The following is a 27,145-nucleotide window of genomic DNA, read 5'->3' on the forward strand; positions in this document are numbered from 1 at the left end:
TAAAGTTCATCTTTTCTAGTCTTTAAAATGATTTGATGACGCATGCTTTTCAAAGAACTTGGCTGCTCACCTTTGATCAGCTTATTGTAAAGAGTATCCACAAGGAGCATTTAGTTACATCCTGTACCCATATTCTTGTAATTGCATTCATGATGCACTGTCTGAGTTTTCCCTTGAAAGGGAACTGGTCTCCATGGCAGGCTCTTCACCTTCGCTATGTATTGACTCAGCCCTGGTGATGTTTCAGGTTGCTGAAGTGGGTGGATTGTGCACGGAGAATATCTTTTGCTATGCTAATGTGGCCTTTCTATGCCTCTAAGTCTGTTTCTCACAAGCCCCCTCTCTTCTGCCTTCATGCATACACACAATCTAGACCTTGGTCAATCTCTCTCTCCCTCTTTGCGTTGCTCCTGATCTCTCGTTCTCTCTCTCTCACACACACACACACACACTCAAACAAGAACCCAGACCTAATTGTTATGTGGGGGAAAACAGGTAAGATTATATTAATGTAATATATCAGGGGTGGAATTTAATATAGCTGTGAAGGACTGTGCGACTGATTAACTGTGTTTGCTGTATACAAATGAGCGGTGTGGAGCCACAAATACGGTAAGCTTGACTACAGGAAGAAAACGCCATCTTCAGAGCCACTTCCCACTCCCAACTTTTCCCTTCATCACTTTTTAATAATGTAATTACATATCATTTTGGAATAGCTGGTCTGAGCTCTATCTCCATTGTGGTTTATGAAGTCAATCATTATCTGTTGTCAAAGTTTAGGACTGAGAAGAAAACAACAGATTTGAGATATTCTTTCTACTCTAAATTACACTATATAACTTAATATTTGTCATAAACTTAGGTATTTACTACTATCCCAAGTTTGCAAATTCACTTTCTTTTTGAGTTACTCACAACGCTCATCATAACGGCCTATATGCCTGCTGTCTGAACCAACAAGTGTGGACATGACTTACATTGCACTGAAAATGAAGATTACAGAAATTATGCATGAAATTTGCATGAAATAATGTAAACTCTGAAACTTCATTCAAATGCTCCAATAATCAAGATCAGGGCACGTTCTAAGTCTGTCTTTCTCACTGGATGACGTCTAGCAAATGCAACCATGATGGCATTTATTCTAATGAACATGCCGATTTGACCAATAGCGTTCCGAGACAGATTCACCCAGACCAATGGAAGGGCGTCACTGTGACTCACCAAATAAGGAGAGACAACGCCATAAAAGGAAACATTGTATCTCTTTATAAGGAGGAAAGTAGATCGTACTTTGATATATATTCGTCCACTTGCATGTACAGTTAAGAACGGCAAGTATTGTAACATTTTAAATATGGTGTAGAATAGTCTGCACACTTACAATGATTCTGAATGTACAGAGACAAAAGATTTAAGGACGCCATTGACGACGTCTACCACGTTTACCGTGTGAACTACATGTCATGGCGGAGTGATTCGAGAGGTGCAATCCGAATTTTCCTTTTGGAGAAAGTGCTTCGAGTTTTGGGAAAGGAGAAGGCAGAGCTAGACTGGCGGGGTAAAGGGTCTCAGGGACAGCATCACTTTTGAAACTTTGCATAGGTTGTTACGTAGAGAGTCCGGATAAGGCTTTGCCCATATTTTTGGCTGTTTGTTTACCTTTCGAAGGTTTGTGTGCAGTGTTGCAATTTTAGCAGGTAGTTCGAGGTCCAGCAGTTGGCTGGCACATTTAGCAAATTATTTTATAAAATATAATGTTATCTAGCCCGGCTGGATCAGCACTGAGAGGTAACAGATCGACAACTGGGAATAACGCGGGTCACGGTTCTGTGGTTATCGGCAGCGGGCTTCGTACTGGTTTGGTCAGAGCAGGGCAAGCGGTATCTGGGGTCAACGATTGCGCTGGTGCGGTTGGACGGCCGGGGACCGGGGCAGGGATGCTGGGGGGCAATGGTTCAGGAGTGGGGTCTCGAGGAGGCGTGAGACCGGGTAACGGGGCAGGATTGACCACATTACAATCAGTCGGTCAGGGCGGACTGGTGGGTTTAAACACAGGCGTGGGGATTCCCGGTAGCGGCAGATATGATCACGATAAAGAGTGTGGACCGGTCTGTAGCGGTTCGGACTTGGAGTCCGACTCCTTGGATGATGATGATCCCATGAGTTCAGTCGGGGACAACCGAAGAGGTGTCAAGCGAGAGCGGGCGGAGATGGAAGCCGCTATGGTAGGGCCAGAGGCAGGGGTTCAACCAGGGGGTTACGGAGTGGTCCCCGGAGGTGTTGCTGGCGCAAAGCCTGGGAAGAAAACTCGTGGGAGAGTGAAGATTAAAATGGAGTTCATCGACAACAAACTGAGAAGATACACAACTTTCAGTAAGCGGAAGACTGGAATCATGAAAAAGGTGAGTGTGCTGCGAAGTCTGTCACTCCAAGTTGTGGCAGCAGCATTGGGTATTTTCCTCAAGCTTTTCCTTATGGCAACGTAAACAGGTTGCCATATCCTCCAAAGGCATGGCCTATCTCACTGCATCACTAATACATGATGTGGCTAGGACTGGTATCTTGGTTAATGATGATATGCCACAGGTTATGTCAAATGAATGCAATTAAAACTTCTGTCTTGCCAGAGTAGAACTATGTCCAAATGTAACCACCACATCCATTGACAAGGTACAGATATGATGGCCTATAGCAGGCCTACGTCTCCTGTGACATACACAAACTTAGCTGGCACAAACTTTTATTTGAACAGTTGATGACCAAATCACGCCTAAGTGAATGCTATTGATTCAGGTAGGTGTATCCGTTCCATTTGAAGGTGTTAAGTAAATACACCGTGTTTGAATGCTGGACTGGGCGGGAGGTGTTGCTGTGCACATGGGACGCTGCTGGGCCATAGCAGAGATAGTGTGGTGTCACATATTCCCTCTGCTGGCACCCAGTGACTGGGAACCACCGAAGACAGGACTAGCTGTGGGCTTAAAATAGAGTGTAGCAACTGACATTTTCTATTTCTGACTACCACTACCACCCCTTTAAAATAAATACATACACACACACACACACACTCTGTATCTTTCTCTCACACACACACACACACACACACATATACATATACATATACACACACTCACACTCACAGGAGGTGGAAACACGCACACATTAATGAAGCTCAACTAAAATATTTCTGGGCTCCTGTTGTTGAACAGACGCCATAACATGCTTTCATGGGTCAAATATGAGGAGTCCAGCTTTGAGTGGCAGATATTCCCCCTGGAAAATGTCACGTTTGCCTACCTTACCTCCTCAACCCCCATGGCATATTCCAGAACTTTCTGTTTAAGACCTCTCATTAAAACATCCAACTGCAGTTGGTGATCTATCCAGTTGTGCTATGGTGTTAATAAGCCAAACCGACCTGACGCAGTGTGTTTAATGTACTGCACTGGCTTGGGCTTGGGCAGACACTCAGAACCGGACCCTCTTCAGCGCACTTGCTCCGACAGTGGTTAAACGAAGGACATTGCAGCCCTGTGAAGGCTTTCATGAGTGCAGTGATGTGGTGGTTGCTCTCGATTGAGCTCGCTCTCTCTCTCTCTTTCTGCGTGTGCCATGGATGCACCCAGCTGCTGATGTTGGCACAGGCCCCAGGTGGCCCGGGCCTGGGTGTCGTGGGCCGATGGGCAGGCAGAACGGGCATGAGTGCGGGCACTCTCAGGCCTTTCCCCTCCACTACTCATCACCCATGTGCTCATCTAGCCTGGAGGCCCCTCAGGAAGTTCAACAGAATGAGTCTCTCTCTCTTTCTCTCAGTCTCTCTGTCTCGCTCTCTCTCTTTCTCTCTGTCTCTATGTCTTTCTCTCTCGCTCTCTCTCTCACACAGACATTCTCTGTCCCCCCTCTCTCTTCTGGATCTTGGTAAGGAACATTACAGGACAGGATGGTAAATTACGATCACATAATAAATTATCACCAGAGATTTTTGCTTGTGTTTACTTTTGGTGATATGGTATTTTGAAATCTCTCAATAGGTTGTTTAATTATTCAGGGCTTAAATGACTGACTGACACACTAAAGAAACCATTGTGGTTGAAACATGACCACCATAAAATTCATTGTGGATAACCAACTCCCTGCTCTGGTTTCTAACTTATTTACATGGCTGCTGTGCCGGGAATATCACCGTTTATATGTAAAGTTTTGTTGTGTGTAGAGAGACTGTCTGTTAGAGACGAATGATCAAAAGTTAATGCATTACAATTAACAGTGGAAAATGGTAGTAATGTCAGCTTTGACAGCTGTAGTTTATAAGGGCTGTTGAATCCAACAGCAATAGCTTGATTTGGACAAACGTGTTAAATTCGGCACATACATTTGGTGCTGTAACAAGCATGAACAGTTGACGCCAAGTTTGTGGTTCTCTCCAGGACCCATCTTCTTTAGGAAGTGGAAACCTTGTAAACAGCTGTAAATTGTAGTTGTTGAGGTTCCTTATACTCATGTTTGGAAGCCTTTTTCTCTAACCTATTTCATTTCTGTACTCCTAGATCAGAGTTTGAGTGTGGGTGTGTGTGCGTGTGCCTTTAGGTGTGCATTTGTTGCAGTCGTCTGCTTTTATTGTACTTTTAGAAGCTGCAGTCTGCCTACAGTCAGCTTTAGTTTGGGGTGTCATCTGTGGCTACCCTTCATCAGCGTCTCTGTGCTTTTCCTGCTCCGAACAGCTGACCAAACCAGGGGAATGACCCATATCAAAGGCCCTCCAAGAGGGGAGTTGTGTCTGGTGGTCTGCAGGTGATTCAGAAACTCCTATCTGTCTTGACAGCTGCCCTGACAAGATGGTGCGGGGGAGATCTCACGCCACCCACACAGTTATCTTACACAGAAAGATTAGAAACCCTTCAAAAGAACTGGTGGAGATGGGTTAATTTGGAGAGTGAAATTCATTCTTTTGTTGTCGCTTGTTGATGGTAAATTATACTTGCAAGTTATAGTGTGGTAATACACATTCAGTCGTGTTAATAAACTGTACAGTTCCTTGTGAGACAGTGTTTTATTGGACAATTGTAATGGTCAAGGCCTAGAAGCCATCAAAAGTATATCTCACTCTTAAGCCTATTAACCTGTTGCCATTGTATACGTGCAGTGGGGATACAGTGTACACACTCACTGCAACTGAAAAAGGGGGAATTCAAGCCATTGCTCAGCCAGTGAACCATACATGAAATGTCCATGAGATACCAGGATACCAACTGCTAAGTTGATTTACACTTTTACATTTTCAATCCTATATTGAACCAACAAGAACTGGAGTATTAGCTTTGATCTGTCTAGATTTTCTTTTTTTTAATCTTTCATGTGCCTAATCTTCAGAACCGAATCGGCTTTCAGTGAGCATCTGGGCACATGAGTTTTCCCTGAGTGTGGGCCGTGTACACCATGAGAATGCAGTCTTATGGAACGAGTCCAGAAGGATTGATATTGATGCCTGTGTATTACATCGATTTTGACATCCATTTAGGATGGAGTAAGGTTTCTCTGAATATGCACTGGTATTCTTTTGGACAAACGGGAACCAACGGTAGTTTAATATGGACTGAGACTGCTGCATCTAAGACAGCTCTGTGGTAGTATGAAGCATAAATGCCCGGATCAGACAATTAGACCTTCGTGTAAGTGCTGTCTTCTCCCTTGGCTTTAGGAAAGGAAAGGTATGAAGAGGATGGCTTAATGCATAGTCCATTTGTTATTGAGTTATAGTGTTGGGTCTTTAAGTCATGTCAAAAGCAAATGTTTTTCCCTTCCCATCCAGCTCTGTCTGCTGGAATAGATATTGCATTACAACTGTATTACTCTCTAAAGGACCGTGAGTCCTCATGGAGTGTTCTCCGTGCTGTCCAGTTAGTGTTATTTTTCTTTTCTTTCTCCTCTCTCTCTCTCCTACACGTTGTTCTTCTCGGCCTGTGTTTCTCATTCTGGATGGGTGATGTGTGTGAAGTGTCCAGGCAACCATCCCACCATGCTTCGCTGAGGCTGTGTCGTGGCGTAGGGGCTTTGATGTGCTGTGCCCCTTCAGCTGTTAGTGGGCGACAGGCCTGGCCCTCTGGCCCACAGAGGAGCAGCGTAGGACAGGACATGGAGGAGGGCCCTTACGGCGGCTTACCTCTGCCACGCTGGCTCACAACACCACCTCCTCTCCCCATTCAGTCTCAAGTCATCTCCGTTTCTGTTCAGTGTGAGAGACTCTCTGAAACTGCTTTTCGACTAACAGGTAACGGTTTTTGAACCGGTTCCGTTCAGGATTCTTTGGATCTTGGTGCCATCTAGCGAACATCAGCCCATGTTTCCACGAGTTTTGAGCGGAACCGTTTGTTATCAAGGAAAGATCATCAACCGAAGCTGTTGCAGAATGCATGATGGAAGTTGTAGCAAGATAGTGAATCGTATTGATAAGCTGCAAGCTTTTGCTAACATTCTGCTTCTTTTCTAAATGTAGAATGACACGCCCACTGATGGTTGTCAGTTGGCACTGGAAAAAACTGCTTTTCATTCCAGCTGGGAACCAACTTTTTTTAGGTTCTGGACCCATTTTGTTTTGGTCAAAATGCTCGGAATGGGTCAAAATTAAAACGGAACCGATTCCCTGTTAGTGAAAAAGGGGTATCCATGAGCTTCTTTATGATCATATTTGTCAGAATTTTCATGCAAGATGAACCTTAACTTGCAGTACAGTCCTGCATTTACAGTGCATGAAAGAGAACTGAAATTCCTGCTGGACACATCTTAGGTTTCAGATATATTAAATGTTTGAGGTAAGAATAGTCTGTGGCATTGGGATTTTACTGTCCTCTGTGTTTGTAAAGGTTCTATAGAAACGTGATGAGTAAAGACAATTTTAGCCTACAAAATAATGACCCTATAAAGAGAGGTCCCAATGCTGCATACAGTAGATAGTTTTATTGTGTTAATTAGAAACACTAATTTTGGCAATGGCTTCACTGGTGTTGGTTTCAAGCCACTAAACAGAGGTCCCTGAAGCCCCTAAATGAATTGGGGTCCCTAGAATGATGTGGCTGTGTGGTGAAAAGGCTGTGGTCTCGTTTAGACCATGACAAAAAAGATTGACCAGATCTAATTGATGGCTTCAATATAAAGTAGGCAAGCAGACCCAGGAATATTTCGCTGTTCTTGTTTGACTTGGAACGCGTACACCCTCCTCTCTGCTGGTGGATTATAAGATTATATTAAGATCTGTCAAAAGATGTGCTACAGCCAGACCCTCTTCTCTGCAAGCCTCAGTAAACCACTTGTGTCACATTACTTCATAGTTGTGCAATTCGAAATGAGAGAAAATAAATCTATCATACTTTCATACCACACAGACAAAACAAACTTTTTGCTGTCTTTTTTGTGCTGTTTTTTTGGTTTAGATTAAAGACACGACAAAACTATGAGTTATTAAAAATTGTAACAAATACGTTCTGCGTGTGATGCAAGCTTGCAGCAACCATAAGCGTGCTAATGATGTGTTAAATTATTATGAGCTAAAACTATTTCACGCCAACCTCTGCCAGTCACAGAATCGTCCATTAGAGGTAGCATCTGGAAGAGACCACAAACTTATGTTGAATCACCAAGACAAATGGAATCATCTAGAATTTCCCAGTGTCACCCTATTGTCTCTTGTGGAAGTTGTGCTAGGTTTTCTTTAGAGGCATGTGGTGTGTGTGTGTGTGTGTGTGTGTGTGTGTGTGTGTGTGTTGCTACCGCTTTATATGCTGTGTCCACACTTAGTTATAGATGAGCCCTTCCATCAGAACATTCAAAATAACACTGTGAGTTCAGACAAAGAGCATTCCCATTTTTGTGTGTATTATTGTGTGTGTGCGTGCCTCCTTGCGTGTGTGTGTGTGTGTGTGTGTGTGTGTGTGTGTGTGTGTGTGTGTGTGTGAGCGAGAGGGAGCGGTAGACAGAGAGTGTTCCAGTGAAAGATGACTAAGATATCACTTCTGAAAGGTTTTATAACATATATAACTGATGGTATGTGAGGTGCCTTGAGCACCTTATATATCATAAATATATGTGTGCAGACACACACACACTCACACACACACACTCACACACACACACACTCACACACAGAAACGTGCATACATTCTAAACGGAAATCTCTTTAGCTAGCTGACATAAAGCAACACATCTAAAGTCAGAGTCCGGTGAAGGGCGAAGTCTCTCATGTTTCATAGCCACCTCTGTCTGTATGGAATCAATCCTCATGTGTCCAATACCACCACCTACCCTCCCCCCAACCCCCAACCCCCAAGCAATCACCAGTCCCCTTGGCTCGGAATGCAATCAGTCACGCACTATCACTGGCCCCCTATTTCTGGAGGCTTATCTCATGTTATTTTAGTGACGTTTTGGGGCTGTACGTCAGAGTTCATCAGTGCAGCCTGCATGTGTTCAGCCCTCTCCGTCTCTCTGCGCAGCGCAACTTTCTGTGTTCTTTAGGCCCAGTGGCGTCATGGCTGGTGTGCAGGGTTGGGACCTCGGTTGTTTGTCAACACCACAAAGGACCGTCGCGTAAGCACAATATCACACTTCTCTTTCACGGCAGCCATACATCTGGGAGTACTCACTGAAGGCCCAGTAGAGAGTGACCTCATCCATAATTGTTCTCCAGTGTTTGTTATTGGGCCTGGAGCAGTGTGAAGGCTTTAGTGGGTTGTGAAAGTGGAGGCCAAATCATTTGGATCCTTATTGAGAATGTGGAGTCTGATGAGATGCTTCTGCGACGTGTTTTGCCCAGCCTATCTTTGTGCTGAAGAGTGTGAATGTACTAGTCTGAATTAATGTTCCTTTGCTGAGTTACAATGATTGGCACCAGTGAGTGTTCAATTCCATTGTTGTTCTCTCAGTTAGACTTTGTGTGTGTGTGTGTGTGTGTGTGTGTGTGTGTGTTAAAGGTGTACTTTGGTTTGGTAAAACAGAACTGCAATTGATGTGATTTTCAAATGGTGTTTTAAATAACGTGTTTTAAAAGTAAAAGTCTTTCTCCCTCTCTTTCTCTCTCCCTCTCTCTCTCTCTGTATCTTTGTATCTCTCTAGGCCTATGAGTTGTCCACACTGACAGGCACTCAGGTGCTACTGCTGGTGGCCAGTGAGACGGGCCACGTCTACACATTCGCCACGCGCAAGCTGCAGCCCATGATCACCAGTGAGACGGGCAAAGCCTTGATCCAGACGTGCCTGAACTCGCCCGACTCACCGCCCCGCAACGACCCGTCCACCGACCAGCGCATGAGCGCCACGGGGTTTGAGGAGACCGACCTCACCTACCAGGTGTCGGAGTCGGAGAGCCTCGGTGAAACGAAGGTTCGTACCACAGCTTTTACCCCAAATAGGTTGTAAGGGTGGACTCTGGCTTCAGGAGCATCTGTGGTCCAGGCCAGGCATCTAGTCCTCAGATCCTTATTGTTGACTTTCTGTCCAAGATGTTCTGTTAAGGTTCTGCTCAGAGGTTCTCCACAGGCGTGGACTTCCACAGGCAAAATATATGAGTCTTGTTTACTTAGTTGCTTAGTTACTAACTTCACTTGAAGTCTTACCACCTTTCCCATTCTGGTTTCAAGGATAGAAATGGAGATGGGAACTGGTTTGGGCTGTGTTTGCTCAGCGGGTCAGCAAGGTGCTAGGCATACTCAAGTAATGGAACGGATATTAACGGAAATTGCTTACAGTAATTCATTGGTGAATAACTATATTTGAATCACTTTTTCTTTCATGGCTAGGTCTCTCCGCAATATCTAATTTCATTTAGTATCATGATAGAAGTGTCAGAGGAATGGGCTTACTGCATAATACTGTCAACCCACCATGAAACCCCCACTCTACCAGTCCACACTTTTACTAGCTTTGACTACCCTGCAAGGCTTATAGTAGTCAGCAAAAGTTAAAAATAAGTGTAGATTAAAAAAAAATTAGATGAGAAATTGCGTTTATTTTAGGGGTGTTGATACACTTGAGTATCACGTTTTGTCAAACTGTACTAATGGACTAATAAAACACTGTATCGATTTTTAATTAATAGATAAAGTGCAAAAAATGTGTGGTAGACAGTGATTCATGTTGTGTTCTCTTTAAACCCTCGACTGCTATCTAAATCCAACTGTTCTGACTACATTTAATAAGTAAATGCATATGATGGTGTGGTCTTTATACGAGGACCGTTTGCCTAAACTTAGTAACCTGTGTATCATGATGGGTGTCGTATCACCAGATTCTTGCCAATACACAGTCTTAGTCTATTTCACGGAAGGAGGAGCTGTTTGCTTCTTCAAAAGAGGAGGTCGAGGCCAGTGATGTGAATCTTCAGCCGCGTCGGGTCAGAACGGGGGCTTGATTTTAAATCATCTTTCGCCATCCAGCTGCAGAAAATGAGTTACGGAGAAGTCTCTCTCTGAGATGAGCCGCTCCAGAAGTAATCATTCCTCTGCTGATAGACCTGCCAGCATGTGCAGACATTCCCAGAGGTACGCAGACATACTTCCCTTCTTCAGATATCATATAGTATATATCAAGACGGATATGAGGAGATGGAGTTACTGAATGTCGCTGCTAAGTGCAACACCAACAATCATGGCCAACGTGGGCTACGAGCTGAACTTTTGTTTTTGTGTGGGAAGCGGCCAACACTTCCCTCCTACTCAAAGACATGAGTGTCGAATTTTTTATTTAAAGTTGATAAAACATTGCTTTGAACTATTACAAAGAGCTCTGTAGATCACAACAAAAGTTATCTGCAAGGTCTTTGTAGTAATTCAAAGCTATTAAATTATCAGAGTGTAGCAAGTCGTGAGTAACTGATAATGACAGAGATGTTTATCCGTGTCTGTGGTGTTAATTATGTGGAAAACTAAAAGAAGTCTTGAGTTTGCCAGGAAGTCCACACAACTAAACAGGAACAAACTTTATCTGAACTTTAGGAAGGAAGCTTTATCTTCGCGCTCATTGTTTTTTTTAATACATAATAAATAATTTTTAATTAGCTAAACCCATGCACATCTGCTTTTTTGCATAGGAGGGATTTACAAGCTGTTGTGATTCTGTACAAAGGGAACTACTAAAAGCACTTCTGGTTTCAGAATGGCAGTCTGTGGTGAACTTTAGCAACGTGCAGAGCATCTGAAAGCCTCAGACAAATCTTCTTGGCTCTGGAATCCAGGAGATTCCATCTTTGTCTCCATAAAAGGATATGAGCTTTTAAAATGCATCAGGTGTAATGTCTCACACTCAACATAATTGTTGTGTGTGTGTGTGTGTGTGTGTGTGTGTGTGTGTGTGTGTGTGTGTGTGTGTGTGTGTGTGTGTGTGTGTGTGTGTGTGTGTGTGTGTGTGAGAGATAGAGCTCCATCCTAATTATCTCCCCATCTCTTCTACCACCTGCACCCCACATATCCCACTGTACTCTCCACCACCCTGTGGAAACGTCATTCAGTCCTGTTCATCACAGCAGTGTTCCCAACACATCTACTGAGAACCTGGTCCTTGTATGGTGCATGACTGTTTTTAACACTGGACCAGCCCAACATTGCTTGCCAGCCCAACAAAACCCAGCACATCTCACCAACATGCCCCTCTGCCAGTCAGGCCCCTCTGCCAGTCAGGCCCCTCTGCCAGTCATGCTCCTCTGTCAATCATTCCGCCCCAACACTCGCCAGCCCAGACGGCAGCTGTGATACAGGTGCTTCTCAGATTGTCATCGTCTCAGGCAGTGGCTGTCACTACACCTCCACCTACGCCTTCACCCAACACACCCCTGCAATGGAAACTACACTCCGGTCTTAAAGCCCAGAGACCAAAGGCAACCCTTTCCAACATACTCCGTATCAAAGGATTACACCACAGTTGGAGACTTCATTCCCACATTTAACACCCCAGTAGGATTCCCTGCCCAGTATGAATTCACCGTCTGGCTTCCTGTTCGTCATGAGCGCCCCCTCCATCTCCTTGCCTTTGTATGGATGGAAGTCGTGCATTACATTAGTCCTCACATACCTGCAGAAGTGCATGTCGGAATATGGGGCTTGCTGATGGTTTCACAAAGTCACCCTCAAATGGGCTGTCCTGCCCAACTGGAGCACCTCACAAGAGGGTGACAGGCCTTCCCCCAGGTGCAAGTGCTCATCTTTTCAGGCATTGCAATCCAGGGAAAAGACAGTTAGCAACACCCTTCATTTCACCATTACCAGCACCGTATACCTGACTCGCAAAAAAAAAAAGCAACCCACGCTCCACCACAGGGCCCCCTCTGATGGCTTTCTCATCAGCTCCGTACCACAATGTCCTCTCATTTCTTTCTGTATTTATATATAATTCCACTTCTGCCCTCATTATAAATATCCCTCCCTGGGGGCCTGAGCTGGCCCTGGTGTGTCCCTCTCGCTCAGACACACTTGAGCACTCGCCTCTCATTGATAAAATTTGATTCTGCCTCCATGTCCTAATATGGTATGGTTTCCCTGCTCCCTCTCTTGGCCGGGGCCCCTCACATTCCTTATAAGCAGCAGCTGTCTCTGGATCGCTCTTTTTTTTTTTTTTTTTTTTTCTTATTTAGTGATGTGGTGGGGAGTGTGGACTGCTGGAGTGGGGGGGTTCACCGTGGGTTGACCGTGTTATGAAGAGGCAAACCAAAACTGTTCTTTCTGTCTCACTCTCTCTTGCTCCATCTCTCTTGCTCTATCTCTCTCTCCATCTCTCTCTCTTTCTCTCTCTCTCTCTCTCTCGTGCGCGCTCTTTTCTTCTCTCTTGATGAGGGGATTCATGGTCACCGAGGGCAAGCCACAAACTTGTGTTGTTCCTAGGGATGGAGTGCAGGAGCTTTGCTTTGTTCTCCAGAAAGGTCTTGGGGAAAGAGAAGCCTTACCGTGCATCACAGATTTAATGCATTTTCATACACTTAGAATTTGCTCTTATGGACCTGGGTAATGTCCAGGGGTTTTGCTAAATGTGTATGTATGTGTGTGTGTGTGTGTGGGTTGGGTGTGTGGGTGTGTGTGTGTGATTGTCCTCACAGATCATGAAGAGGCTGGCTGATGTGGACTTGTTTAATCCACCCTCACATGCTCCTAACTTTCAGCTGTGTGTTTCTCTCCGAGAGTCACATGATGGCAGTTGATAGAAAGCAGAGTCTCGCGTCAGAAAGATGCGCCCAGTTTTGAGACTGGCTTTTTCTGCATGATTTACACTGTTTATGTTCAGGTGACATGTTGTGATAGTGTGTCAGAAGTGCATACTGGGGAGGTTTTTCAAATCATTACAAAGGAGCAATTGTGAAAAGCCACTGAACAACCTCAGACTCTCATGAGTATTGCCATACATTTCAAAGCAGGTTTGAAATAAATGTTGAACCGACGTTTATCCGCCAATAATGTGTGCAAATTTTGCTTTTGCCAAAGATCTCCAAAGAACAGAGCCCATCTTTTCCTCAGTTCCTCAAGGGCATAAGGAGTTATCTATGGGTTATGTAAAGGAGAGGCTGTGTTGGAAAGTGACCAAGAGGGATATCAGGAGTGTTTTTAAATGTCTAGTCGTCTGTTGTTGCCACTCAGGGGGGGCAGTTTACATATTAGACCTTGACAAATCAGTGCCTGTCTCTCAAATATCACTCTCTCCTTCTCTTTCGGTTGTCTCTCTTTCTCTATCTCCTTCCTCAGCGCTCACTCTCTCTCTCCCCCTAACTCTCATTCTCTCGCTCTCTCACTCTCTTTTTCCATCTCGCTCTCTCTCTGTGCCCCCTCTCTCTCTATCTCACTCTTGCTCTCTTTCCCTTTCTCTTTCTGTCTCTCTCTACCCATGTCATGTCTTCACTACTTCATTATATTCACACGTATCTTTCAGCTCATCTTCACAACTGGGCCCTCAATTTCGTTTCAAGTAAAAGAGTTTTTGTTTTAATCAGTTTGACGGGGGGTGCATAATCAGGTTTTGACAGCTCCTGCTCCATCAGCCCCATGGTATGAGGTTTTAGAGCAAAACACAGAGTTGAGATCAAGTTGAAATCTCTTTAGTCGTGGTTAAACTCTTCAATGGTGAGATGGACCAGGCTTGCATACAAATGAAGAGAAAAGACACTACTCGCTCACACTTATATACACTGCACACACACACACACACACACACACTCTCTTTCTCTCTTTCTCTCTCAACCACACACATACATACACTCTCTGTTCTCTGTCCTGCTCTCTCTCTCTCTCTCTCTTACACACACACACACACACAGACACAAACACAGTTCCTAAAGCCGCCAAGCAGAGAGGTACTCAGTGACAAGTGAGTGTCACTGAGGTAGCGGAAAGTTAATTTACTCAGATATGCACCCTTATCTCAGGCTTGGACGTAAATAGGGTGGCTGTTGGGAAAGAGAGAGAGAAGCAGAGAGAGAGCGAGCGAGAGAGAGAAAGCAAGAGACAAAGGGTGACACATTTAGTTAGGTGAGTTTGTGTATGCGAATGTGTGCATGTGTGTGTTAGAGATAGTGTGTGTGTGTGTGTGTGTGGGGGGGGGGGGGGGGGGGGGGGGGTTGTTGAGCAATGTGTCACCGTGTAAGGCAGAGGGAGGGGTCAGCGCTGCCTTATGTTGCCGTGAGCAGCTGTCCCGCAGGCGAGCCATTGGCTGGCCCCCTCCAACTTGGGCTGCCTTGCCTTTTTTAGCGTTTCCCCAAACGGAGCCGTGAATTCCACACTGCTGGCAGCGTGACAGGCCAGGAGACGGCCGCCAGCAAATGGGAGATTACGCCTGCCGCCCAGGCCGGTAAGCCATACAATGGGGCCACTAAAGCAGCTCGCGCCCCAGCGCCATTTGTCACCTTGGTTTTTTATTTTCTTAACCCCCCCCATGAGCACAGAACTCCCCTCACAGCCACAGCCCTGCCCCCTCTGTCATGGGCCCTACACTGCAGCCATGCCTGCCGTCTCTGTGCCATGAGCCACAGGTCTCGCCTCGTATATTAGATTAAAGCTTGTGATGTTCAAAGGTAGTCCCAAAAAAAGACAGTGACCTAGGGACATTGGCATCTGTTGGGTGCACAGGCAGTGTGATTGGCTTAGTTTTGTATGGTGTGTTGCTTGTTTGCTGCCCACCTTCCACCCACACACACACAGACATACACACACACACACACACACACACACACACACACACCCTCTCCAACAGCCCAATTATCATAATACTCCTCAGATGCGGTAAGGTTCAGTGTGGCTGAGTAATCATGGCCATTAGTGCAGCGCTGTTTCTTAACTAATGCATGCGCGCCATAATTCAGGCTCTTAATGGACGCTGCGTCTTGGGTTGGCTCTGGTTTTAGCACCGCACTGGAGATTTTGAAGGCCTCATTATTTGAAGTGGAGGCCTTTTCTCTGTAGGCTTGCTTGTCTCAAAGACACAGCCCCCAGAGAGAGAACCCCTTCACAGAGAGGAAGTGTAGCTGTTTTTTTTTTTTTATTGGATATAATTGGAAGCTCTAAATGATCATTCATAGCGATTTAATTTCATGATTGTGTGATGAATTTAGAGAGAGTAGGTTTGCCCTCTCTTTAAGGTGTATCTATCCAAAAATCCCAATGTACTTATGCTTTGGGAAAGTACTGGCGATACGTTTCATTTCTTTGCCAATTAAACACAGTGAATTGAATTGAGTCACCCCATTTACAAGAATCTACTCCTCAGTGTAATAAATGGGTTCTCCCGAGCTTGAAACTGTCTCCCTGTTACGTAGACAAAGTTGAGGACTCTCCTGTTACTTGGCTAAGGACTTCCACTTACTGACTCGACCTTACCTAACAGATGTAACCCACAGACACTGCTCATGGAGTGGGCTGGAGGACTGTGTCCGGCTCGTGGAGTGGAGCTGGAGGATTGTGTCATGGAGCTCATGGAGAATCCTAGTTTGCTTCTGAATGTCACATTCCCACCAAAGTCACCTGTATGAGTTATGGCCGCGGGTGATGTGGAGTGACATTGTGCAAGGGCTGAGCGTCTGACCGTTGGCATTGAGGGGGTTAACCATCCCCCCCCCCCCCACCCTACCCCACCCCACCCCACCCCCAGGGTCTCAGGTTTCCAACCAGCTGTCTGCACCCTCAGCTGTTCACACACCCCCTGTACAGCTCCCTCAGGCCGAATGACTGACTGTCCTCCCTGTCCTGTAAGTATCAGACACTTCAGTCACCACAGCCGCACCCCCACCAACCTCCCACCTCAAACACACACACACACACAGATTCACACACTCGCACTCACATGTACACACACACACGCAGTTCCCTGCCCTTGACGAATAATGAGGGTAGGTTTCCTCCTCGAAAGAGATGGAGGAGTTTATGTGTGTGTAACACCATCCCCTGGGTCAGGCCTGCTACTGCAGCTGTTTCCAGTAGCTGCTCCCTTTCAGTCTGTGAGATGAGGATGTGACCAGAACACACACTCACACACACACACACTCACACTGACACGCACACACACACTCACACTGACACGCACGCACACGCACACTCACACACGCACACGCACACTCACACACGCACACGCACACTCACACTGAGAGACACACACACACACACACACACACACTAACACTGACACACACACACACACACATACATACAGAGTTGTGTTGTGGTCACCTTTGTTTTTGCTGGCTAATGGTCCTTATTATTAAACCTATTTTTGCACACTCTTTGCAATTATGAGAGACTTTGAGCGAGATAGATAGATAGAAAGAGAAAGAGAAAGGCACACACACACACACACACACTCAGGTCTTCTGGGGACATGAAAGGTTAAAGTCTCTCTCTCTCTCATCAGTGCACGTGGACACATTCCTCTCCATTTTCCTAGGAACAGGTTTTTACAAACTTGATGCAATCAGGCCCTCGCTCGAGCAGATTTATGCTAACACAGCTCCAGTTTTACAGGACTCCATTCAAACTCCACATCTGTTCATGATAAGCTCACACATGCTACCTGTGCCCGCCATCCATCGCGCACTGCTCCAGCTCCTGATGCCTCATACAGCTACAGCTCCTGATGCCTCATACAGCTACAGCTCCTGGTGCCTCATACAGCTACAGCTCCTGATGCCTCATACAGCTACAGCTCCTGATGCCTAGCACAGCTCCAGCTCCTTGTGCCTAACACAGCTACAGCTCCTGGTGCCTAGCACAGCTCCAGCTCCTGATGCCTAGCACAGCTACAGCTCCTGATGCCTAGCACAGTTCCAGCTCCTGGTGCCTAGCACAGCTACAGCTCCTGGTGCCTAGCACAGCTACAGCTCCTGATGCCTAGCACAGCTCCAGCTCCTTGTGCCTAACACAGCTCCAGCTCCTGGTGCCTAGCACAGTTCCAGCTCCTGGCGCCTAGCACAGCTCCTGGAAGTACACCACCACCATCCTCACCTCCTGCCCTTGCGCTGGGTTAACTTACAGCCCTATTTTAACCCACCTGATTCAGCTGCGCAAACCCCTCTAATGTGTCTGCACATAGGAGCCAAGTGTGTTAGACTAGCCTGGCCGGTGCTGAGGGTAGGCGTCCTGCAGAGAGAAGGTTTCTCTACCCCCTGCCTGGTGTCAATGCAGGCGGCGGCCTGGTGGGAGAGGGTAGCCACGAGAGGCGAGCCCCCTATCTGCACAGAGTTCTCTCGGCAAGGTCATGCTTACCTCTCACCCACTCAATTAGTCACGTATAAACAGGAGCTGCTGGTCTGTGTACACGTGTGTGTGTGTGTGTGTGTGTGTGTGTGTGTGTGTGTGTGTGTGTGTGTGTGTGGTTCTCTTGGGCTGAATATAGGTTATTGTAGTTTGCATGTCCTTCTTAAATGTTGTGGCCTCACTGACTGGAAGTGATATCTACATTATTTAGCATGTTGAAAAGGTGCATTTTGATTCATATGATGTAGCAAAGTCCCTGTATAATAGGCATGACGAAATGAAATGGCATGAAATAATAGAAACACCTTCTCTCCGTTGAAACGTGTCATTAGTCTTAACGGGGAGTCCTGGCTTGCTAAAGTTTGTTGCCATGGTTACTGGCCATCGTAAATGTTTCTCTTTTATCATTTGTGATCATTTGGTTTTATGTGAGTCAATGGGGAACGATTAGCCAGGAAATGACCTGCTCACATAGAAAATGAACTCTGAGGCCAGACTTAGATGCCCTCGCCTCTTCTCCAAAGCTATGACTTCAGAGTTATATGCAACTTTTCATCTGTAACCTGGACTTTTGGCACCAAGTTAGCCATTTACACGATTGTATTGAAAGGTTTTAAATGAGAGATTTAAGTGTTATTTTTGGATGACTTTCACAGTTAGCCCTCAGCTACCACAGTGAATAATCTGTGTCGCAGCAGTTGATTGATTGCTGGTATGACTGAAGGCATATAAACCTTGTCCAGTGAGACTTACTAGTTCAACACTGCCTCTTGTGGCTGGAGGATGCATAGCAGCTGGAATATCATGCTGTTTGAATACCACTGCAGATATTGAAGATTTGCATTCATAAGAATTGTTTTAAAGCAATGTAGATGTCGCTAAATGTCACTTCTCTGCAGGGGTTGTAGAAGCCTCTGCTGTAAAATGATGATACCCAACTGGGGCCTGTTTACTCATCAGCCTACTCCTCTACCAACTGGGATTCAGTGGGACAATAGCCTCTTGTTGTCTTAGCTAATTGTTCAGGCAGTTGCACATGGAAAATACATTTTAGGCAAAGCAAGGCAAGTCAAATATTCTTAAGATATGTAGATTGCAGAATGACTGTGTGTGCCCCAGAGAGTGTAGTGACAGTGTAGGAGTCTGAGAGTAGCAGCTTCCTCCAATCTCATTTAGTTCTTCTGTTTCCCCCCCTCACCTCAGGACACTCTCAAGCCAGCCTTCACCGTGGCCAGTCTGCCTGGCAACACCAGCACGTCCACCGCCACCACCTCCACCAGCATGCAGGCCAGCAGCAGCTCCTCCTTCCCCATCACCAACTACCTGGCCCCCGTCTCCGGGGGGGCGACCAGCGCCAACGGCACGCTGCTGAAGGCCGCCGGCGCACACGGGGGGGTCATGCAGCTGCCCAGCGGCTTCACCTTCATGTCCGGTGAGAGACACCCCTGTTCAGTTAGTTCCTCAGATGCATGTTTCATTGGTGGTGAGTGCTGTATGAATGGTCACAGCATGGCTTGACTGTCCCAAAGAACAGGTTTCCACCCAAATGGGTTTTCTCTCATGGTTGACCGTCTAAGGGAATTGTATTGCATTATGTTCAGATTACCTATTCATCCTCACAGCCACATCTATCATGATCACATTTCAGCGGCTTGCTCTTCAGAAAGGTTAGATCTCTGGGAATTCCTCCAAAGTTAGAGCTCTGACCAAAGAAACGTAAAGAAGACTTGAGAATTCCTATTGAGAGCACAGCTATGAGATGTGGTGGGTTTCCTGGTGTTGTAAGATGAAATACAATTGCATACCTTAGTTTTATTGATTAAAAACATTTAATTAGAATTGTCATTACGGTTATTAAGATATATCATGCTGTTATGCAAAAGAGGGGGTGGGGTGATGATCAACAGTCCACAATAAACTTGGAGATGTATGTAGGTAAATCTTAGAATAGATATATTGGTTGTTTTTTTAGCTTAAGACATACTGTATCTTACAAACACTGCTGGACCTCATCCTACTGTGTTGAACTGTACTGATGTGGTTCAATGGTCATAGCTGATGATTGGGGACTACAGACTACGGTTTTAAGCTCTTAGACAAATAAAAATGAGGTCAGTATTTCATCAGTGCGCCATTAGTAAAATTTCATGTTCCATTTGCCACAGCAGCTCTGGTCCTGGCGCTTGATCATCAGAAAGAGTTCAGCACCGGTGATGATCCCAGCGTTATAACTGCTTTCCCGCCCACCTTGGTCACGTTTCCTCAACAAAAAACCTCCTTGTGGTAAATTAAGTCTTTTGATGTGCCATGACGTGTACCTGAAGTGTCATGGCTGCCGTGGCAGCGTGCTTATTTGCATTGTGCAGCTCTTGAGCCCCCCCCTCCCCCCCACCCCGCCCCCCCCATCCCTGGACCAGTGGTGTTTCTTCAAACAAAGCCCCGTCTCCACCGAGAGCCACTGCAACCCTGGTGCCTTTGATTGCAGCGGCTCATTGTGTTCCTCGGGCCCAGTGGCAGAGAGCCTGTTATTAATAAATGAATATTCAACGACCGCTGAGTGAGGCCGGGCCCTGAGTAATATCACAGGTCTGCCTGCGCCACAAAGGTGGAGAGTGGCTCTGTGTGGTAGTAGGTTAGCACTGGCCACTCCGGGCTTCTCTGTCTGTGGAGAATCGTTTCCTACCAGAGCGGTCACGAACGTACGGTGGTCAACATCGCCTTTGCCCCACTGTTATGGTTAACGGGTGACAAGCATTCTGTCACTTGAGGCAGTGTCTGTGTGTCTGTGTTGTTGTATGGTTTCATGTACTTTTCCTGTTCAATAGCAGTGGCTGCGACTGTGGCATTTGTCTGTTGGCCAGTCTTGCCAAAAAACAGCTGACCTAGTGCGTGTGTGTGTGTGTGTGTGTGTGTGTGTATGTATGGTGTTTAGAGGACAGTTGGCTCCAGGCTTGAACAAATAGTGTAAGTATTCGTAGCCAGGTCAGGTGCTCACCATGACCAGTAGCAATGTCGCTAGCTTATCTCTGTGGGCTTTAATCATCCTGCAGAAGTACTTGCTCTGGGACAGATCTATCCTTCATCAGGCACTGTTCCAGAGGATCCTGTGGATAATCACCAGATCTGTTCTGGAGTCCGCCTCTGTTTGGCCTGGCACTGCCCTGACAGACCTGTACGTGACACCTAGGTTAGGGTGACCTTTTTTACCCGGACATGTCCTTTTTTTCGAGACCTAAAGAATGCGTCTGGAAGGGATTCCAAAATTATCCGGGATTTTGTCTCGTAGGATATTTGTGTTTCTCTGGGTCTTTCACAAACTTTCACCAAAAACGTTTTTATGCTCTTACAAGTTTTGGCAAGGGTATCTCCCTTACTTTCCACTTTCTTGCGCAAGTTCTGACTGTAGAGAGAACCGTCATTGGTCGACCGCTCTCTCAGTGTTGCCAGATACACGATAATTATCCTCCAAAGACGATCATGTTCACCATTTCAAATCTGGCAACACTGAGCACCTTGCCGCTTCTACTAGTTGCATTGTTTACAACATCACATGACATCTGCATGTGGAAAAGATGTCAATTTCGTCGCTGGGGAGGGGACGGGGTCATCTGCATGTGAAAAATATGTCAAAACTTTGGCGTGGAGAGGGGGCGGGGTCATTTGTATGCTATGAAATGAAAGCTTTGAAAAGAGGACACTACCACGCCCCCTCCCCCGCGACGAAGTGTCCTCTTTTCACAAACTCAAATATGGTCACCCTAACCTAGGTCAGCATGACCGTTTTCATGTGCTTTAGTTCTCCTTGCTAATTCCTCCCTTCCTCCCTTTTTTCTCTTTATTCCCCCTTTCCTTTCCTCCGTCTTCTTCCTGTCCTCTCCGGTAGCCGGCACTCCGTTCCCACCCCTGGGCCAGCTGCAGCAGCACTCTCTGGCCATCCAGGGTCAGCAGGGCCCAGCCATCGCCGCCACCGCCGCCCAGTCGCAGACGGGGCAGGGCCAGCAAATCTTCAGGCTGCCCGCCGCCGTCTCCCTCACAGGTGAGAGCCTCTGTACCTGTCTGTCTGATTAGGGGCTCGTTTATCTATCTTCGTCTGTTTGCTGTCTCTGTATCTACCTGAATAGCAGTTGCCATGACTGCCTGTCAGCCTGAGGTGTGTTCTCTAGTTGTGTGGTTGGGCTTGTCAGACGTTCCCGGTGCACAGCCAGTAAAGCGCTGAATGCCAATGGACGTCCCTGTGTATGCATGTCTTCAGACAGGAGCTAAGGTGTGCTTCTCACAGGTGGAGCCATGGGTCAGCAGCTCCAGGCCATACAGGTCCACCCCACCACCCAGTCCAGCTCCATCAGCGACAACCCGGAGATCTCCCAGGCAACCACCACGGGTACCCTCTCAGTCTGTATCTCTCTCTATCTCCCTCCCTCCTCTCTCTCTCTCTCTCTCATTCTTCCTTTGTGTTTCATCAGAGGAGGGTTTGACAAATGTGTAGGAGGTGTGGGTGTAGGAGCATAATATTACTCATTTGTAAGGAGTCGTGACATCAGACTCTTTTAATAGTAGCTGCATTTATTGATGATGAGTCAGTTGGTATTGATCATGATATGATATATGAATGTCCTTTATTGATGATGAGTCAGTTGGTATTGATCATGATATGATATATGAATGTCATTTATTGATGATGAGTCAGTTGGTATTGATCATGATATGATATATGAATGTCATTTATTGATGATGAGTCAGTTGGTATTGATCGTTATATGATATATGAATGTCATTTATTGATGATGAGTCAGTTGGTATTGATGAGTGAGTTGGTATTACTCAAGATATTATGTATGAATGTAAGGTCTTAGTTGCATGCTGTTTTAGTGACCTGTCGTAATTCCGATAAAGACCCATTGTAGCCAGGTCCTTGGTTTAAACCCTTTGTAGAAGGCTGTGGGTCTTCACTGCACATCATTTTACAAAGGTTATGATTCTCATCATTCATCAGCAAGGCTTGCGAGGGGAACTGAAAGACTAATTTCATATTTAAAAGGTCAGTAATATGCAGCACTTGAAGCGTAGTGCAATAGCACCACCTAGAGTGAGACATTCAGAAGTGCATCTGAAGGAACGCTGGATATTCAACTTTAAAACTGGAAACCTCATCCATGTTTTTCTTCTTTCTCCAGCCACAGTCAGTCTCCCGGCAACCATTGTGACGTCGTCAATGCCGACCTCCATGGCGGGTCACATGATGTACTCGAGCCCCCACACAGTGATGTATGCCTCAGCGCCAACGCTTGCCGATGGGGGGCTGGCAGTCCTCAACGCCTTCTCCCAGGGGTCCTCAGCCATGCAGGTGGCCCACGGCCAGGCCCAGGACTCAGGTCTGTGTGAGGAATACATTAAACGTATTTCTTGTAATATTATGGGGTGTACCCTTAAATGCTGCCAAAAAATGAATAAAAATCAAAAATATTTTAAAACAAAAATAATAAAATGTACAGGTTAGAACTCTCTAAAGTCTCTATTGTTTCTGGTCACTCCACCTGTATACATTGTGAATGTAACCCTTCTCTGTCTCTGTCCCCTCCATCCTCTTGTGTCCCCTAGGTGCAGTCCCTCAGGTGTTCCTCACGGCGCCCCCCGGCACAGTGCAGATCCCCATGTCAGCGGTGCAGCTACACCCAGTACGGCAAGATCTCCACTTTACAAGTGAAACTCCCAATATTCTTTCTCTCTCTCTGCAACCAGCATGCTGATGTCTGCCACTAAAGCACTGCGGGGCCAGACGGCAGGGCCAGGGGCTCTGGCCTGATCTGCCCTCTCCTGCCCTGCCCTGCCCTGCCCTGCCCACCCCTGCTGGCCAGTGGACAAGCCAACTTCGGAAACACTGCATGCAGACCAAAAAGAAAGAGTGAAAAAATAATGCAAAAAACACTGGCTCTTTGGCAGACTCACTTGTCATTCGTGAAAGAGGTCTCTCAAAGTCCAGCTGAAATAGTTTGTGTTGGTGTTGCCTTTGGAATTCACCTCAGTGTTATTTTGTTGTTTTTGTCTTGGGGGCTGAGAGTGAGTGGTTAAATAATGCACATAAATTAAAGAAAACACAGCAACAACACTTGATACTGTATTTTATTCAAGTTATTTTGCTTCAGAGAGAGGCACATGACAATAGGCTGATTCTTAGTGATGGCATTTCCCAAGAGACTAAATAAACTCTCTATAGAGGCCTCTAAAACACAACACTTTAACACCAACTACAGGAATGTGTTTACTGACATACGCTCAAAAGACACTGGCAGGTCATGCTTTTGACCTTGGAGCTCTTTCTGGTGTGTTCTCAGCTTGCAGGTGATTGGTCAGTGGACCTTGCTAATTGATTGATTCATTTTTTTCCCCTCCCTCTGTCCAGATGGTGATTGGACAGCAGTCCAGCGGCAGCAGCAATAATCTGACAGAACTGCAAGTTGTCAACCTAGACATCCAACACAACAGCAAGGGCGACTGAGGCACTGGCTAGGCAGCCACTGAGCTGGACTGTCCACACTATTTATTGATGCCTTTTCACCTTTCAGAAATGTTTCATTCTTCATTTGTTATACGCCTTTTGTAAGTGATTTTCATTTCTGGTTTTATTTCTGTTTATTTGTTTGGTTTTGTTTTCTGTTGTACAGGACGTACTGTAACTGTGTGTGCACACTGGAGTGCTGGAGTGCATGACTTGATGAAATTGGAACTGAATAGGACTCTCACCTTTTAAAGGGCACAATTCAATTCCGCTTCTGTGTCATGCCCAATTTAATGTGCTGTAAAAGAAATAAAAATGGAGTGCCCTTCCCTCCCCTTATAGAAAACACTATTACGTGGATAATCGTACACCTCCCTCCCTGCCTGTGTGCGTGTGTGTGTTTGTGTGTATGAGTGCGTGCGTGTGTGTGTGTGTGTGTGTGTGTGTGTGTATGTGTGTGCGTGTGTATGTGCAATCTACAGCTCACGTGTATGTCCGCATACAAAAGTGTGTGGGTGTGTAATTGTAAATATGGCATAGGACTCTACATCACTACATCAGTTGGAATTCCCCTTTGGGTTGATAAAGTCCTTGAGAGGGTGTTCTGCTGTGTAATTGTATGTAGCGTATGTATGACGTACGTACGTATGTTTTGTTATTGTTTTTCTTTTTTGATAAACAGTGTTTGCAACGTATACACACACTGCAGACACTGCTGCCTCTCACCTCAGCCAAAGAGTAATCTTTCTATCAGTATTTTTACTTGGTTTGCTGGCCTGTGTGTGTGTGTGTGTGTGTGTGTGTGTGTGTGTGTGTGTGTGTGTGTGTGTGTGTGTGTGTGTGTGTGTGTGTTGCCACGAGGGCTCATATGTGTTTGGGTGTGTGTCTGCCTGTTTTGTGTGCAGAAAATCGGGTTTTCATTGGGTTGGGATTTGAGAATGTAAGAGAATGTTTTTGACAACTGTACATAATTTCTTTTTTTAAATTGAAAATGTATTTTTAGCCTGTTTGTGCAATGGCATGTAGGGTTTCATTTTAGTTTTATTTGTTTTCTAAAATGGTGTTTTTGTATACATATGTGACCCATCTGCATTCATAACTAAATTAACGGTTATGTAAGACGACTTGATATAAATTATATTATACTGATTTATATATGTTCATGGATTCTTAGGGCCACACAATTTTCCCCGAGATCTGCCGGTTCAACTTTTTGTTTTGCGTGATTGAAGTTATTACCCCACTGTTGTGCCAAACAACTGCTTTACACATCTCTAAATGAATCTTAGGGAAAGGGCATGCAGGCAAAATTCCACCACTTTATCCATCCATGCGTCTATCACTCTTTCTGCTTGTGTGACCACATCTGTTCCTGCTCCATGCTGTTCAGGCTGTATTCTCATCTTATTGGCATACTCAGTTCTGCATATATCTATTCCTGAGTATGTCCCATCATATTTGGTGCCTTTTAAGAGTGGAAATGTTACCTTGACACACCATGACAAAAGAGAACTCTCATCCTTGACCGCTGCCGTGAATCATGACCACTATCATGGTTTAAGGCCGATAGCTCAATTATCCAGATAATAATTCTGATTATCCAGGTGATTTGGTATTGGAAATGAATGAATTGGGATCTCCAGTATTACTAGCATCAATGAGCTCCAACTGTATTATTTTGCTTGCTTTGCTTTCCTCTGCTTTCCTCTTTAGCCTCTGGACTTGGATCAACATTAAGGTTGTTTAGACTGGACCGGTGACATTCAGATGTTTGTATCTGTAGTACAAACTAGCCCTTGATCATCAGGAATCTGTTTCCATTTCAGGTCCTCAAATGCATTGTTCTGCTTTTGATGACACATAGAACTGCCTTAGAACTGCAGCTACGTTCTTTAAAAGTTGGGTGCTGGTTCCTTCTGTGTCAATACACAGGGGCAGTACAGGCACTGGAGTGGCATACTAATTGGGTATGTCTTCATTTTTTTATTCTTTAGTTTTTCAGTGACACACTGTTAACAGGTGTACATTTTATGCTGTCATTTAAAGTTGTGTCTGGTTGGATTATTGCCATGCCATTAGACGATACTGTCAGAATTTTGTTTTCATACTTCTGTAACTGGTTTGTGATTGAGGGCAGACCACCTGGTACTCAATGTTGCCGCCCAGAGGAGTATGAAACAGAAACATATCTGCTCCCTTTTAATTCAAAGGGAGAAAATGCCAAGGTTAATATTCTCTGCTGAAATACTGTGAAAAGTTTTGCGAAACACATCACCTAGCAGCCATTGCCTTTCCCTGACTTCTTCACTGACATGGATGAGCTCCCTCACAAGGCCTCTGAACGTGGAAGTGGATCTACTAAGATGTCACTAAATTGTGACTGTCAAGGCTTTTGAATGTAATCATTTTTTTCCCCACTAAGTGATCCTCAGACCTCACTAATGTTTAGTTAATTGATCTCATAACCAGCAAATGCATATTTTGTCTTGGAAAAAAATCTCCCTTAGATTTGGTTTGCATTGTTACTTTTAAAATTGGTATGACTTTTTTTTTGGTAATTTAGCCTTATTTAATACTTAACAAGTGAGAGGAACAATGCACACTGACTCTCCAATGATGGTGTGAATTAAGTTTGTTTTAATTATGTTTTGGGGATCTTTATGTATCACGGTAAAGTACAGGACGTTTTTTAATAAAAAAAAAAACATCTAAAATTATTTGAATGGTTTCAGCATCATTTCTTCACTTTGCCCCAACTCCATCATGAGGAGTATAAATGTTTTGGACTGACTTTATTTCTAAAAGAAGCAGTTGGATAAAATCACTGGACTGTAAACAAGAACAGCACTGTATCTAGCTGATCGGTCATAATGTTTATATTTAGTTGCAGACTTGCAATAGGTGAATATAAGTACACTTAATAGTGTAATTTTGTGTC

The 27,145-nt window shown here is 45.3% G+C and overlaps 1 protein-coding gene across 7 annotated transcripts; it reads left to right on the forward strand.

Moving 5' to 3' along the window:
- Window positions 1-1,341: 1,341 nt before the first annotated feature.
- Window positions 1,342-26,916, forward strand: srfb (serum response factor b). 7 transcript variants are annotated; one of them, XM_080848863.1, is made up of 9 exons: window positions 1,342-2,408; window positions 9,112-9,378; window positions 18,888-19,143; window positions 19,877-19,994; window positions 21,595-21,747; window positions 21,991-22,092; window positions 22,886-23,083; window positions 23,310-23,411; window positions 24,112-26,916. In XM_080848863.1, exons 1-9 carry the CDS (start codon window positions 1,761-1,763, stop codon window positions 24,116-24,118), a joined length of 1,851 nt encoding a protein of 616 aa, XP_080704989.1. In that variant the 5' UTR covers window positions 1,342-1,760; the 3' UTR covers window positions 24,119-26,916. The 7 variants fall into 7 exon arrangements, with proteins under 7 accessions (XP_080704989.1, XP_080704987.1, XP_080704988.1 ...); XM_080848861.1 differs by having other exon boundaries at window positions 23,310-23,386; XM_080848862.1 differs by having other exon boundaries at window positions 19,880-19,994; window positions 23,310-23,386.
- The last annotated feature ends 229 nt before the right edge of the window (window positions 26,917-27,145 follow it).

Source organism: Sprattus sprattus, assembly GCF_963457725.1.
Source record: "Sprattus sprattus genome assembly, chromosome: 12".
In the NCBI taxonomy this organism is placed as follows: Eukaryota; Metazoa; Chordata; class Actinopteri; order Clupeiformes; family Clupeidae; genus Sprattus; species Sprattus sprattus.

Bases quoted from the DNA above. Each gene is read 5' to 3' on its own strand.
- srfb (XM_080848861.1), top strand. From the start codon at position 1,761: ATGTTATCTAGCCCGGCTGGATCAGCACTGAGAGGTAACAGATCGACA. The intron at 19,995-21,594 runs GTAAATTAAGTC...CCTCTCCGGTAG, and splicing joins CAACAAAAAACCTCCTTGTG to CCGGCACTCCGTTCCCACCC. The intron at 22,093-22,885 runs GTACCCTCTCAG...TTCTTTCTCCAG, and splicing joins CTCCCAGGCAACCACCACGG to CCACAGTCAGTCTCCCGGCA.